Source organism: Sminthopsis crassicaudata, chromosome 4 (assembly GCF_048593235.1).
Source record: "Sminthopsis crassicaudata isolate SCR6 chromosome 4, ASM4859323v1, whole genome shotgun sequence".
Classification (NCBI taxonomy): Eukaryota; Metazoa; Chordata; class Mammalia; order Dasyuromorphia; family Dasyuridae; genus Sminthopsis; species Sminthopsis crassicaudata.
In genome coordinates this window covers 353732252-353745136 of record NC_133620.1, presented here as the reverse complement: position 1 = coordinate 353745136, position 12885 = coordinate 353732252, and the positions used below count along the sequence as shown (strand labels likewise).

The 12885-nt window shown below is 41.5% G+C and overlaps 1 protein-coding gene across 2 annotated transcripts; it reads right to left on the bottom strand.

The window, feature by feature from the left end:
• Positions 1-6150: 6150 nt before the first annotated feature.
• On the bottom strand, positions 6151-12826 carry TUBG1 (tubulin gamma 1). Of its 2 annotated transcripts, none has more exons than XM_074261601.1 (11): positions 12500-12826; positions 11975-12087; positions 11609-11776; positions 10967-11035; positions 10608-10687; positions 10016-10142; positions 8155-8241; positions 7885-8034; positions 7084-7236; positions 6839-7000; positions 6151-6617 (listed from the first exon to the last, which is right to left on the bottom strand). In XM_074261601.1, the coding sequence occupies exons 1-11, from the start codon at positions 12546-12548 to the stop codon at positions 6420-6422; spliced, it is 1356 nt and encodes a 451-aa protein (XP_074117702.1). In that variant the 5' UTR covers positions 12549-12826; the 3' UTR covers positions 6151-6419. The 2 variants fall into 2 exon arrangements, with proteins under 2 accessions (XP_074117702.1, XP_074117700.1); XM_074261599.1 differs by having other exon boundaries at positions 11975-12272; positions 12489-12595.
• Between the last annotated feature and the right edge of the window lie 59 nt (positions 12827-12885).

Sequence of the window (12885 nt, the reverse complement as noted above, 5' to 3'; positions counted from 1 at the left end):
GAAGTAAGCTGATGGCAAGAGTACTTTGTTTTAGAAAGGGATTGGCCAAATCTGGCCTGTTTTCTCAAAAAACAAGTGTGGAGAGTGGTTGGATAGTGCAATGCTAAGATGAAATGTAAAATGTCAAATAAGCAGTCTTGCTAATTGCTTTTTGTTCTGATAATAATTATGAACCTTCCAGTTTATTATAACTGTAGTTATAAGTAGTTACAGAATTCTGTTAATTCCACTAAGGTTAGCTGTGATTCTTTTATGTTTATCATTTCTTTTTGCATCTAGGAATAAATTATCTAATTCCTACCTATATATTAAATAACTCTTCTACTTCCAGGGTACAATACGTGTGTTTCCAATTGCTATTGTTATATTAAAGGGGAAATGAGGAGGGAGAAGGACATGCAATTAATATGAGTCTAAAAGGGTGTACTCAGGTGGGAAATGAAAAGATGGCTAGCCTGGGTCTGAGTGCCCTCCTTCAGTAGAGGTTTAGGGAGGAATTCTTTGCTACACCATCTTCTATTCAGAGGTTTAGTCTTCCAGTATGGAGGTACATGGAGAAATGAGTTAGTATTCAAAAATAGTTACATGATGGAAATGAAATCATAAAAAAAGAGAGGTGATTGTCATCAAAGCCATGTAAGGGCTAGGTAAACTATGCTTCTATAAACTTTAAAACTTTTTTTTTACTGGAGGCTGTCATGAAAGGTTCTAAAGGAGCCTATTTCTCTCACAAACACTTCTGCAAAGTTCTAAAAATGCAACAGATGGGAAAATGATAAAGAAAACTAAAGAGAAATGGTAACATCCTTCTACAGTCACTGAGTCCAGCACCATGCAAGAGGATTGCAAGATGAGGAGACCATTGAAACTTCATGGTAGTAAAGGCTGGGAAGACCCCCCTCTTTGGTCATGGCTGCGGTCTGTTGGAGCAACACAGGATAGAGCTAGGTCCCATAGACAGTATTGTCATTTTTATTATTTTGGTATGGCTCAACTTTGGTAATCAAGCTCTCCCAATTACTTACATTTGCATTTTGTCAATGTGTTCATGTGGTTCTTTCTATGTGGATTTGTTGGCCTCTATACTCAAAACCAAGCAGGGCCTGTCCAATCTCTTTAGGAATGCAAAACTTGAACTTGTCCAAGTATAGGCACCCCAACCTAGACAATGACGCTGCTAAAATAAGCAAACCAAATAATTCGGGATTACATGGGATATTATGAGAAAATACATCGGACTGAGATATCTATGGGGCAAACGTGTAGGAAGAAATCAGCCTCACAGCTAAGCCAAATAAAGTCTTAAAGAAAAAAAAATTCTTGGACACAGATTAGATATTCAGAAATATGTGATCAATAACATTTTAAAGCAACAAAATTATTGAAATGACAAATAAATTTTAGAGCTTGTTTATATTTCCCTCTAAACATAGTGAAATAAACAACTAGTATGGTTGAAAGAAAAGAAAACTAAATCATTCATAACAAAAGTGAAAAAGAGAACTCAGAACAACTGAAGAGATAATAAATTATAAGAAACTTTTACCCAATTACATGTTAAATAACTGATAAATTTGAGGAAATGGATACTTACAAAAATATAATTTCTGTATGTGTTTTGTTAGATAAACTCCACAACATTTTACATAACCTGTTAACTATTTTTAATGAAATTTGTCTTTTTAGATCTTCATACTAGTTATTATTAGTAATATGCAAAAAAAAATAGGTTTATTTTATATTCTGCTACTTTGGTGATTTTAATTTTTATTTAGATTCTCTAAGCCAGGGGTTCTTAAACTTTCCATTTCATGGATCACTTTGGCAATCTGGCTAAGTCTATGAAACTCATCTCAGAATAAATTTTTTAAATTTACAATTAAAGGAAATGCTACATTTCAAATAGAGATTAGTGACAATAAAGACATATTTTTCCTATCCAAGATTGCAGATTCCCTGAAACCTATCAACAGATCTCTTACAGGTTCACAGATCTCAAATTAAAAACCATGCTATTACTAACCTATCAATTTATCTACCAAAAAAATTTTTTTTTCTTTTCTTGCCTGGGCTCATTCAGTCAGTTTCTCTTCTGTTGCTAGTATTTTTAGAACTATATATAATAGTAACAATGGCTGTCTTTGCTTTTATCTCTCATCTTATTGTTTCATCATTACAGATAAGGGAAGCCCTTAGTTTTAAGATAGATATTTGCCATATTTTAAAAAATGTCTCTTTGAACTATATGGAAGTGTATGTATGTATATATATATATATATTGTATCTAGGATATACTATAACATATTTAACATGTATAAGACTGCCTGCCATATAGGAGAGAGGGTGGAGGGAGGGAAGGGAAAAGTCGGAACAGAAGTGAGTGCAAGGGACAATGTTGAAAAATTACCGAGACATATGTCCTGTCAATAAAAAGCTATAATAAAAAAAGTCTCTTTATTCTTATGCCATTTTAAATGTTTTAATATGAGAGATATACCATACCTCTCAACTCCAGTTAATATAATCAAGAAGATATTCTGAATCCTGATACTCTTCTCAAGTGAAACACCCCTTCAGTTACAGAATTAGTCAAAGGTGTCAATTAGGTTTAAACAGGCCTCCGTTGAATCAATCAATAATAGGTATAAACTAGTTGTGCACAGTTCCTTCAACAATTGGAAGGAATAAAATGCTTTTGAGCCATTGGATAAAATCAGACAAGGCACACTGAAATGTAATAGAATTAGTTGAAATTAGGATTTGTTGATCTCGTGTAGAGAATGAAGCAGGGAGTCAAGTTTCTAGAGTTCTTTAAAGGTATTCCTTTATGTCCTGTACCAAAACACACACACACACACACACACACACACACACCCCCAATAACCCAAAGAGCAAACCAGCAAGAGGATAAAGAAAGTGAGCCCATAAAGGGCTTCTCCCTCTCCTCAACTTCATTGACTAGAGGTTGAGCTTGTAAACTCTGAAAGGTTGGAAGATTTGGACTTCAGTTCAGGGTTAGAAGTAATGTTCCACACATAGTGGAATAACCAAGCAATAACCATGGATGAAAAGACATGGAGGAAAGACAGCTTTTGTGACCATGACATCTTCTAGGTCTAGTAAACAGCAACTATGAGCTGATCTTTGGAGTTCAGCAGAGAGTTATACCTGAGGGGAACATGAATGAAGTCCCACAAAGAAAGATTTTTCAATAATTGAGAGCTTTTTGCTATGTGTGGTATCACAGTTCCTAACTGCTTTTCCCTGGACTCTGCATTTATAGGAGGTGTCCCAGAATTTTGGGGTGATTGGTTTTGTGCCAATTATTTTAAAATAACAACTGTTTAATAAATACTCCTAATTAAAATTAAATTTGGCTGACAATGTGGACAAAACCAGATGGGGTTCCTGAGTTCCTACCTAAAATATTAGAAAATCTTAACTCCTCTTTACTTACTGCTCTAGAACCCAGCTTCTTAAACTATGGATCACCACTCCATAGTGAATGTGGGTGTTGCAAAATTATGATTTCATATGCATACATATAAATATATATAAAACTGGGGTCATGTAAAAATTTCTGAAGAAAAAAAAGTTGTGAGTGGAAAAAGTTTGAGAAGTTCTGCTTTAGAAGAAAAATAGTCATCTGATCTCTGGGGACACAACCTTCCAGTTCAAGTGTGTTAGGGAAGTAACCTACATCAGATGCTACATTAGAGAAGTGCTTTATGTTGTCAAAAAGCATTTTCTGTATCTTTTTGTATTTAAAAGTCTGTTACTTGTAGTTTTCCTAGTATTGTGCCAACCCTGTATTCCTAGAATAAACTCAAAGGGTCATAGTATATACTCCTTGCTCATATTTTTTCATTATTTTTGTACTGATGTTTTATTGTTGGTATTGCATTAGTTTTCTTAATACTATATAATATATATTATAATATTTAATAACTATAAACCTCCCTGATGTAGGTATTATTTCATTAAAGGAATTTGATATAAGTTCTCTTCTTAGTCAATTTTTACAAAGTTCATGTAAAAATGAAATCCATTTTCTTTTGAACATTTCATACAATTCATGAACAAATCCATTTAATCTTGGGAGTTTTTTCCCTTTGAGATCCCTTTCTGATACTGAGTTAAATTCTTTATTTCTTGCTCTGTTTATCAGGGTAGTTTATATTTTTGTAAGTATCCATTTCACATTATTAGTTTTGTTAGTATATAAAAACGTTTTTGATAATTTTAATTTCATTTGCTCTATGTTTTTTCACTTTTGACAGTGCCAATGTTCTTCCCTTTTTAAAAAAGCAGATTATTACTTTATTAATTTTTTAAACAGTTTCTAGTTTTATCAATTTTCTTTTTCCATTTTGATCTTTCAAAATTTCTATTTTTCAGTTTAACCGGTATTAATTGGTTACTTTTTAAAAAATGAGATTTTTGTTGATTTTGTTTTTAAATCATCTAGATTTACCTGACTTTAAATCTGGTCTCAGACACTTATTTAGTTGTGTGACCCTGGGCAAGTCACTTAACACTGCTTGCCTCTAAAAAAGAAATCAACTAGATTTTCCTCTTAAGAAAACCAACCTTATAACAAACTTTTTTTTTTTTTTCCTAAAAGAGAAAGAGAAAAATCAGGTTGAAAGTGACTAACAGGGGCACAGATGTCCATTGCCATCACTGTACTTTGTTTTACTAGTTGAACCAAGATTATTTACATCTCCTTGAGATTCCAAAATCCTTTTCCCCTTTCTCCTGCTCTTCATCATAGTTGAGCATCAGAGACAATCCAGCTATTTTGAGAAGGAGAACGTAGAAAACTGAAGACCACAGTGGTCAGAGCTTTATTCTTTCCATCAGTCAAAGCCTTCAATTATCTCAGGACTAATGTCTCTGATTTCCCATCTTCCTATAATCCTACATAGAAAAAGCTTCTTTCCCAAGAGCCTGTTTCTACAATGCAGCTGAATAGTTTTCTAGTTTAACTTTTAGAATAGGAAAAAGAAATCCTTACTCACTCTTCAAACAGATAGACAATGGGATGTGGCCGCCTGTCACACATTAATTAGAACCATTCCATGGAGTGAACGTTCTAGCTCCATGTTCTGAGTTCTTGCCAACCAGGATACCAGGACTTCCACCTACTCTTTATTCTAGCCTTAAACTTTGTCATCCCTAAAGGTGGTGGCTGAAGCAACAGAAAGGACAATAACACACTAATCCCTTCTCTTAGATGGCATGAAACAGATTTTAGCTGGGGGTTGGCTGAGTCACTGGGGCTCAGGGTTCTTCCTACACTTGATACCTGGTGAGACCATCCCTGGCTGATAAGAGTTTCTATTTAGGTCATGGACCTTACTTGAGAGAACTCAATGGGCCCAGCCCAATAGTACAAAACACTTCAAACACTATGATTTACAAGCAAAGAGTAGACAGAGCTTCTAAAGGCTCCTGAGGCTCCAAGAACTTATTTTGTTTCTTCCCCATTCTTCCAAACAAGAGACCAGAACCATAAGGAGCTTGTAAAGCCTTTCTCATACACTTATAGACACAGAGAAAGAACTCATTGATAAGTAGAATCTTCCTTCTTGGGGAATCCATCTGCACATATTCCCAATGGGGGCAGAGAGAGCTTACTCAGAGTAGGGTCACCACAGGACAACTTGCTAGCCCCATTTATATCTCTTGCTGCCATCCCCTTCCTGGAAATGCTCGTATATTCTGACCTAGTTGTCTTGACTATTAATTTCCCTTTGTTCTCTACCTCCTAACTCCTGATGCTCAACATTCTTGCTCTGAGGCTAGCACCTGCTTAGGTCCTAATACTATTAGTGAAGCAATGTGGCCCTAAGGCTTTGGGGGTAGAAAGCTGAGGCTGCATTGACTTTCCATATTAATGCAAGGCAGCCGGAAATGTGAAGAGGAACCAGAACCAAGGATGCAGACAAAAGTGTCAAAGGGCTGGCCCTCTGTTAGGTCTGGGGTAGCAACTGGAACGGGAGACCCATGGTGAAGAGGGAGCCCTCTTACTCTGCAGACCCAGAGTTGGGGAATGGAGGATCTTGTTTCTCAACCATTCCACCCAACTTCATCCACTGGGAAATAGAAGGGATATAGGTATACCATCCACAATCTATAGACTCCTGCTAGCTCTTAATATCCAGTGCTTTATTAGAGATAAAGTCTCATCAGAGGGATAGTAGTAAGCCTGAGCAGTGGGCTGTTGCCCGGGGGAGGGGGAGGGGAGGAGAGGGGTGTGTGTGAACACACTGTAGTGAATGAATGAGATCAAGGATGCCTCTCCTATGCTTCATCCTTAGAGCCCTTGGGGCAGAAAGATGGCCAGGTGGGCTATCACAGAGGCACAGCAATAAGGCAGGTAAATAAAGACCATTGTCCTTGGAGTAGTCAGCGGGTCACTGCTCTTGAGTACCCCAGGAGATGTAGTCAGGCCTGGTGGCAGCATGATACTCATCAATGAGCTGCTGCACAATCTCTCTCGAGGTGTCCAGCTCATCGAAGTTCTCCTTGAAGATGTCCTCCTTGCGGAACTGCTCCAGGAAGGCCTCTCGCTTCCGCAGCTTATCATACTGGCGGCATGTTCTCTCAAATAGCTATGAGTTAGGAAGACAGAAATGAAAAAAGACAAATCAGAGAATTTAGCAGTATCATGGCTTGAAGGAAGCACAATGATTGCTGTTGACTTTTTATCCCTATTCAATGTACAAAAGCCAGAAGCATGGTAATCTAGGAAGGGCTGGGGAAAAAACAAAAACAAAAACAAAATAGTAGAAAGAGTAAAGGAAGGGATGAGAAAGACTTGGATCAGACTCACAGAGGAGATGCTGGTATGGTTGGCCATCATGAGTCCACTGACTCGATGGGCAGATGGCAGATATGGAGACTTCCGAGACAGTGCCACCTGAATGCTTGCTGGGCCCCAAGGGATGAAATTGGCCAACTTTCGTTCTCGGATCCTTTGCAGGCTCTTGTGCACCTAGGGCATGGGAAATGTATTCTCAACTGCTGGCTGGAAGGAGCAGAGACTCTCACTTAGCAGTAGGTGGGGGAACTGCCCACCTGGGTGGGATCCACCTCTCCCTGAATAATGTTGAGAATGGCAATGTAGCAGTGGTTGGTCTGGCGGTCCCGGCCTGTGGACACCATCACATTCTTGGGCTGCAGCAACCGCCGCATCACATCCAACACTGTTGTCTTCCTCACACTGGCCACCTGGGGGGGGGGGGTCAATTATAAGGGGACATGCCAGTGGCAATGCCCTCCCAGGTACACGCAAAGATCCACACACAAAGTGACAGAGGTCCATACTAAGAAAGCTGACCAGGAGTAGTGCAGTCACTCTGAGAAGGCTCCCTATCCCTATGTGGAGACTAAAATAGGTACACTTCTTTGTATCTTGCCCAGTATTCACATCCCCAAAATGGGACAATGGTCTGAAGGGCTTCAGGATGTCTAGTTTTCAACCTAGTGGCCACATATTATAGGTAAGAAAAGAACTGAACCTATGTGGCCCTTAATAAAAGATAAGAGGAGGCCTGGGAGATTTTAGGGATTCATTTTCTTCAGGCCAGCAAAAACCCAAATTTCAGGCTCAAAACTGAGAAAGGAACCAGAAAACTCTCTAGTGCAAGCCAGGAGCCTGCGAAGACACAGCAAGAGAGAGGCACACTTCTCTACCAGTCTTCGGGCCCCAAACCTCTGGGGTCTGCTCCCTGGGACAGAGTCCTGAGATAGCATGGGGGGAAAAAAGCAGGGATTAGATCTGCCCAGACTCTGTCTAGCAGGTAATAACCCTGGCAGAGCCTTGAGGAGGGTGGGGTTGGGAAGGAAGGGGAGACAGAGGACAAGGCAGCTGCTTACCGACTGGTCAGTGGTGAGGGGGGTGTATCCAGTCATGAGGAAGTGGAGCCTGGGTGTGGGGATAAGGGAGGCAATGAGGCCGATGAGGTCATTGTTCATGTAGCCAGGGTAGCGCAGGGTGGTGGTGCTGGCTGACATGATAGTAGATACCTGTGGGGGAGGAGAGTCATACCACTGTCCACAGTCTACAAAAGAGCATCTCCCCTTTATAAAAGTATCATTCCATGTTAGGGAGGGACTAAAACAAAGAAGATGCACTGGGGGGCTCACCAGCTGGTTGATCTGGGAAAAAGATGGGTTCTGGATATGAAGTCTGTCAGTAGCAATCCGATTCAGAGCTGTGTTGTCTAGCACCACCTGAAGATAAAAAGAAAGCTCCCTCCCTGGAGAATGGCCAAGAGCTCAATTTCCCCAAATTATCATAGAACCCAATTTGTCAAACAGCTCTGCCTGAGGCTGGGGATACAAGGGTCAATTCTCCAAGAATCCCAAAGCTACAAAACCCATGTGTATTTACAAAATAGCCTATCAGAGAATACGTGGAATTTAAGGGAGGAAAGGGAAGATGTGGCTCAGATGATGGAAATGTCTTGATTCTGGAGTAGGACTCAATCTATTAACCTACTTCCTCATTCTCACTCCTTTCTAATCTTGACCTTACAATTAGCTAATCTTTACATTGCTCTCTTTTCATGAATTCCTTGGTTCCTTTCCTAGTGATGCTGCCACCCTGCCAGATCCTAACTGTGGGATGGATTACTCCCCTCATTTGCCTTTTTGTAGTCCTACCACATGTAATGATGAAAGGAGATGAAGGAAATCATGCAACCAAATTGACTGGATCCACTACAAATTTTTTTCATCTAAACTCAATTGAATTCTTACCTATGACTTCAACAAAATAATTATTTTATTCTTCCCTATTTGATAGTTTATCTCACTCGTTGCAGAGATCATTCTAAACCTAAGCACTTAAAGCTGCACTATGACTTTTGGGACACTCCTTATATCCAGTTACAGTCTCTCTCCTAAGCTCCTGTCACCATCTCCAATTGTCTATTAGATATTTCAAACTAGGTATCTTGTAGGCATTTCAAACTCTATATGTTCAAAACAAAATTTGTTATCTTTCCCCTCCAACCTTCACTATTTCTGTCAAGGGTACCATCATCCCTCCAGTTACCCAGATTCATAATTTTGACTGTATTCCTGTCTTTTCTCTTTTACCCCACATATCAAATAAGCTGCCAAGTCTTATAACTTCTACTTCTATCTGATCTCTCAATTCTGTTCCCTTTTCTCTATTCATATGGCCAACAACCTAGTTCAGACCCTCATCACCTTTTGCCTGGATTAGGGCAATGCCTCCTAATTAATATCATTGCCTTAACCTTCTCCCTTTTAAAATCCATCTTCTGCAAAGCTTCCATTTTCCTGAAGCATAAGCCTGACCCGAAGAGGCAGCACTACACAAGGAATTGAGGAGTGGTCTCAGTGTCTATTAAAGCTCTGGATTAAAATTCTGCTTCTGATACAAACTGACTCAATACTTGTGTTGAAGAAGGAAATTCCTTCCTAGAAACTCCCACACTAAAGAAAGCAGGACAGGTTGAAGAAAAAAAAAAAGCATAACCACATCCTCCTTCTACTCAATAAACCCCAATGGCTCTCCACTGCCTCTAAAACTAAATAAAATAAGCTCCACCTTTTAAATCCCTTTACAGGCTGGCCCCAATCTAACTTTCCAGACTTTTTGTATACTAGTTCCCTCCCTTAACTCTAAAATCCAAACTGACCTTCAGACAATTTCATGCCATACTCTTACCTCTAATCTCTGTACCTTTGCATTGGCTGTGCTTTATACCTGGAACATACTCCTACCTTCCCTCTAACTAATCAAAATTCCATGTGTTCCTTGAAATTCTAGGCTTTTTCCTCCTCAATTGTTAGTAGCTTCCTCCTATGCTTCACCTTGTATTTCCTTCACAAACATTCATTTATGTATATTTTCTCCCCTGATAGAATGCTCTTTGAGGGCAGGGTTTGTTACGCTTTTGTCCCAGTACCTCCTAGTATAGCTGTAGCTGGTGAATATTTGTTGACTAATCCCAGACTTGGCCCCAGAACTTACCACACAATCTGCATTCTGTGTCAGACGCTTAAGGGTAAGCAGTGAGTTGTATGGCTGTACAACAACATCACTCATCTCATCTTGGTTGGGAAATACTGAGTATGTCTGCACCAACTTTTTGGGATATCTGTGGACAGAAGGCCAGTGGAAAAAGAAAGAGTTAGGAGGGAAATCACTATGAACAAATATGATCCTCTACCTATCCCTTGCTACCTATCCCCCAGCTGTCTGAGTATAGTAGTGTGATTAATAATTGATTTTGGAGAATTTGGGTGACCAGAGTTCAGAAAAAGGGAATAAAATGACCTCTTGATTCTATTCCCTAAACCCTTTTGTTGGCACAGTTCCTATTCCTAATATGATATAGTCAAACTCTTGGTTGTAAGTGTACTTTCTCTGCTAAGAGAGGAGAGGGAAGGGGAAGGCTATTTTTTTTCTCCTCCTCAAAAGATTATGTATATGTATAGTCAAGATGATCATCTGGTCTTAGCACCTATTGTTACCCAGGAGATCAGTGTTTTTCCTTTGAGAAGTAGATAAGAATTAGCCTAGAATCTTGTCCATCCCCCATCACACACAGCCACATTCTTACCTGTCATTTAGTCGCTCCAGAAGGTAAGAGCCTAGGCCAGAGCCTGTTCCCCCAGCAATAGAATGACACAGGACAAAACCCTAGTGGGTAGACAAGTGAATCCATAATTAGCTTCCACAGACTGAAACTTCACTTCTCATACCTGCTGAGGCCTCACCTTTTATCTACAATCAGGACAACTCAGTGGTCTTGGCAGATGAGGAACATAGCCCATTTTCTATCTTCATTCAACTACAAGTCTCTTTGGATAAAGTTTATAATCCAGAGCAAATACTTTATACATAAAGAACTGTCCACTCCCTTTCCAACCCTACCACCTTTCTTCCCATTCCCTTTTTTCCCCTATCACAGACTCCTACCTCTAGGCTGTCACTACCGTCTGCCTCCCGGTCTATGATGTCAAAGATGTCCTCGTGAATCTTCTCCCCCTGTACAAAAAGGAGGAGGGTCAAAGAGCTTATCCACAGTGTTCAACCCCGGTTTGTTTCTACAAACAGCACAGAACCATTTCCTCAGACACAAATATCTTCCTTGGAAGCTATGGCCTAATTCCAACAAAAGCTTTCACTACTGACCCAAAATGAAGCTAGCTTGTATGCAATTTGTATATAACTCATTTAAATACAGAACTTTCCATAGCCAACAACCTTCTTTTCCTATCCACCACTTATTTCCCTTTGCTATGGCAGAGGGAAATGATTATTGCTTTGGGTGATGGGTTAGAAACTAGAAAAGTCCTTAGGAATCACCTTGTCTGACCACTCAACAGACCTAAAGAAGGTGACTTGCCCAAGATACAAAGGGAGTGAATGAAAGATCCAGGATTTAGACTCAGATTTTGTGTCTACAAGTCTAAGATGCTTTCCGCAGTACACTACCATTGAATTCTTCTCTCTGGAAGTGACACGATTCTCCCTCTATTCAAAAACACAATGAGGAACTTCCTAGCTTAGGGATTTCATACATTCCCAGAAAGCACGCTCTTAGGCCAGCCCGGGCACCTGGGAGAAGCCGCTGGCCCAGTTGTTCCCAGCGCCCCCGCCGTGCTCCGACAGGTAGATGTTCTCGGGGTTGTAGAGCTTGGCATAGGGAGAGTTGAGGATGGAGTGGATGACGCGGGGCTCCAGGTCCAGCAGCACGGCTCTTGGGATGTAGTGCTCATCATCCGCCTGGCACAGTGGAGAGAAATGACTGTTATCCAGGACATACCCAAGTCCCAAAGTCCTTGTCCCTTCATGCCCCTCTCCCACTCTGATTCCAGTCCGCTTCTATTCTAGATCGGGCTGTTTGGACCCTCCAGCCTCCCCAAACTATGTCCCTCTGTTCCCATTCACTGCTTAGTTCCCGGCCGGTAACACAAGGGGCACCTGGTAGAAAAAGACGTCCTTCCGGTCAGTGCCCTCAGTGGCAAACTCCTCCACGATGCCCTCCGGGCTGATGCCGTGCTCGGCGCAGAGCTGCTTCCAGAATTCGAACCCAACTGTATGGAGGTGAGGACAGAATGCCTGGGTCTGAAGGGCATGATGCTTTAAAACCCAGAAAGTTAGGGGGGCACAGGGTACCGACATCCTGGAGGGAGTCCCTATGGCACTGGACTCAGGATCTGGGTGAAAAGGCAGCCGCTTCTGCCAGGCCACCAGGTGCTAGAAGACACGATCCCTGGGTCTGGGGGAGGAAGGGTTACTCTCAGGAAAGGGGAAATACCTAAATTTCGGGAGGGTGTATTCACACCAAGGGAAGGGATGGGGCTGGTCACCTGAGGGAGGGGGGTGTCACACCGGAGCCTGGGGGGAGGGGAGATGCTGCATCTGAGAGAGGAATGGGTGGACCCCCACAGGACTCTGGGAGCTGGCTGGTGCAGGGAGCATCTGGATCCTGTACCCGGCTCTCACTTTGGTTGCCGCATTGGCCCAGCTGCAGGGTGATGATCTCCCTCGGCATGGCTCTCCTCTCCTGCGGCCCAGGAGCCGTGCGTAGCCGCTGCTACTGCTAGCCCGCCAGCCAACCCGCTACTCACACTGCGCATGCGCAACATATGCTCCGCTGCGCCTGATTGGTGGCGAGAGCAGAGCGCTCAAAAGGCTAAAGGGAAATAAACACTTTCCCTGTCTCGGGGCTTCACTGATGCGCACTACGCATGTCCATCGCCGGCTTCGACCCTTTCTTTTCCAGTGGCGTTGAGGGCGTGGCCATAGCAGGCTTCTACAATTTCGGCAGTGGCGAGCCATAGCCTTGTTGGGACGCAGGCGCACTTAGGCTACAGGCGGCCCAAGATTCC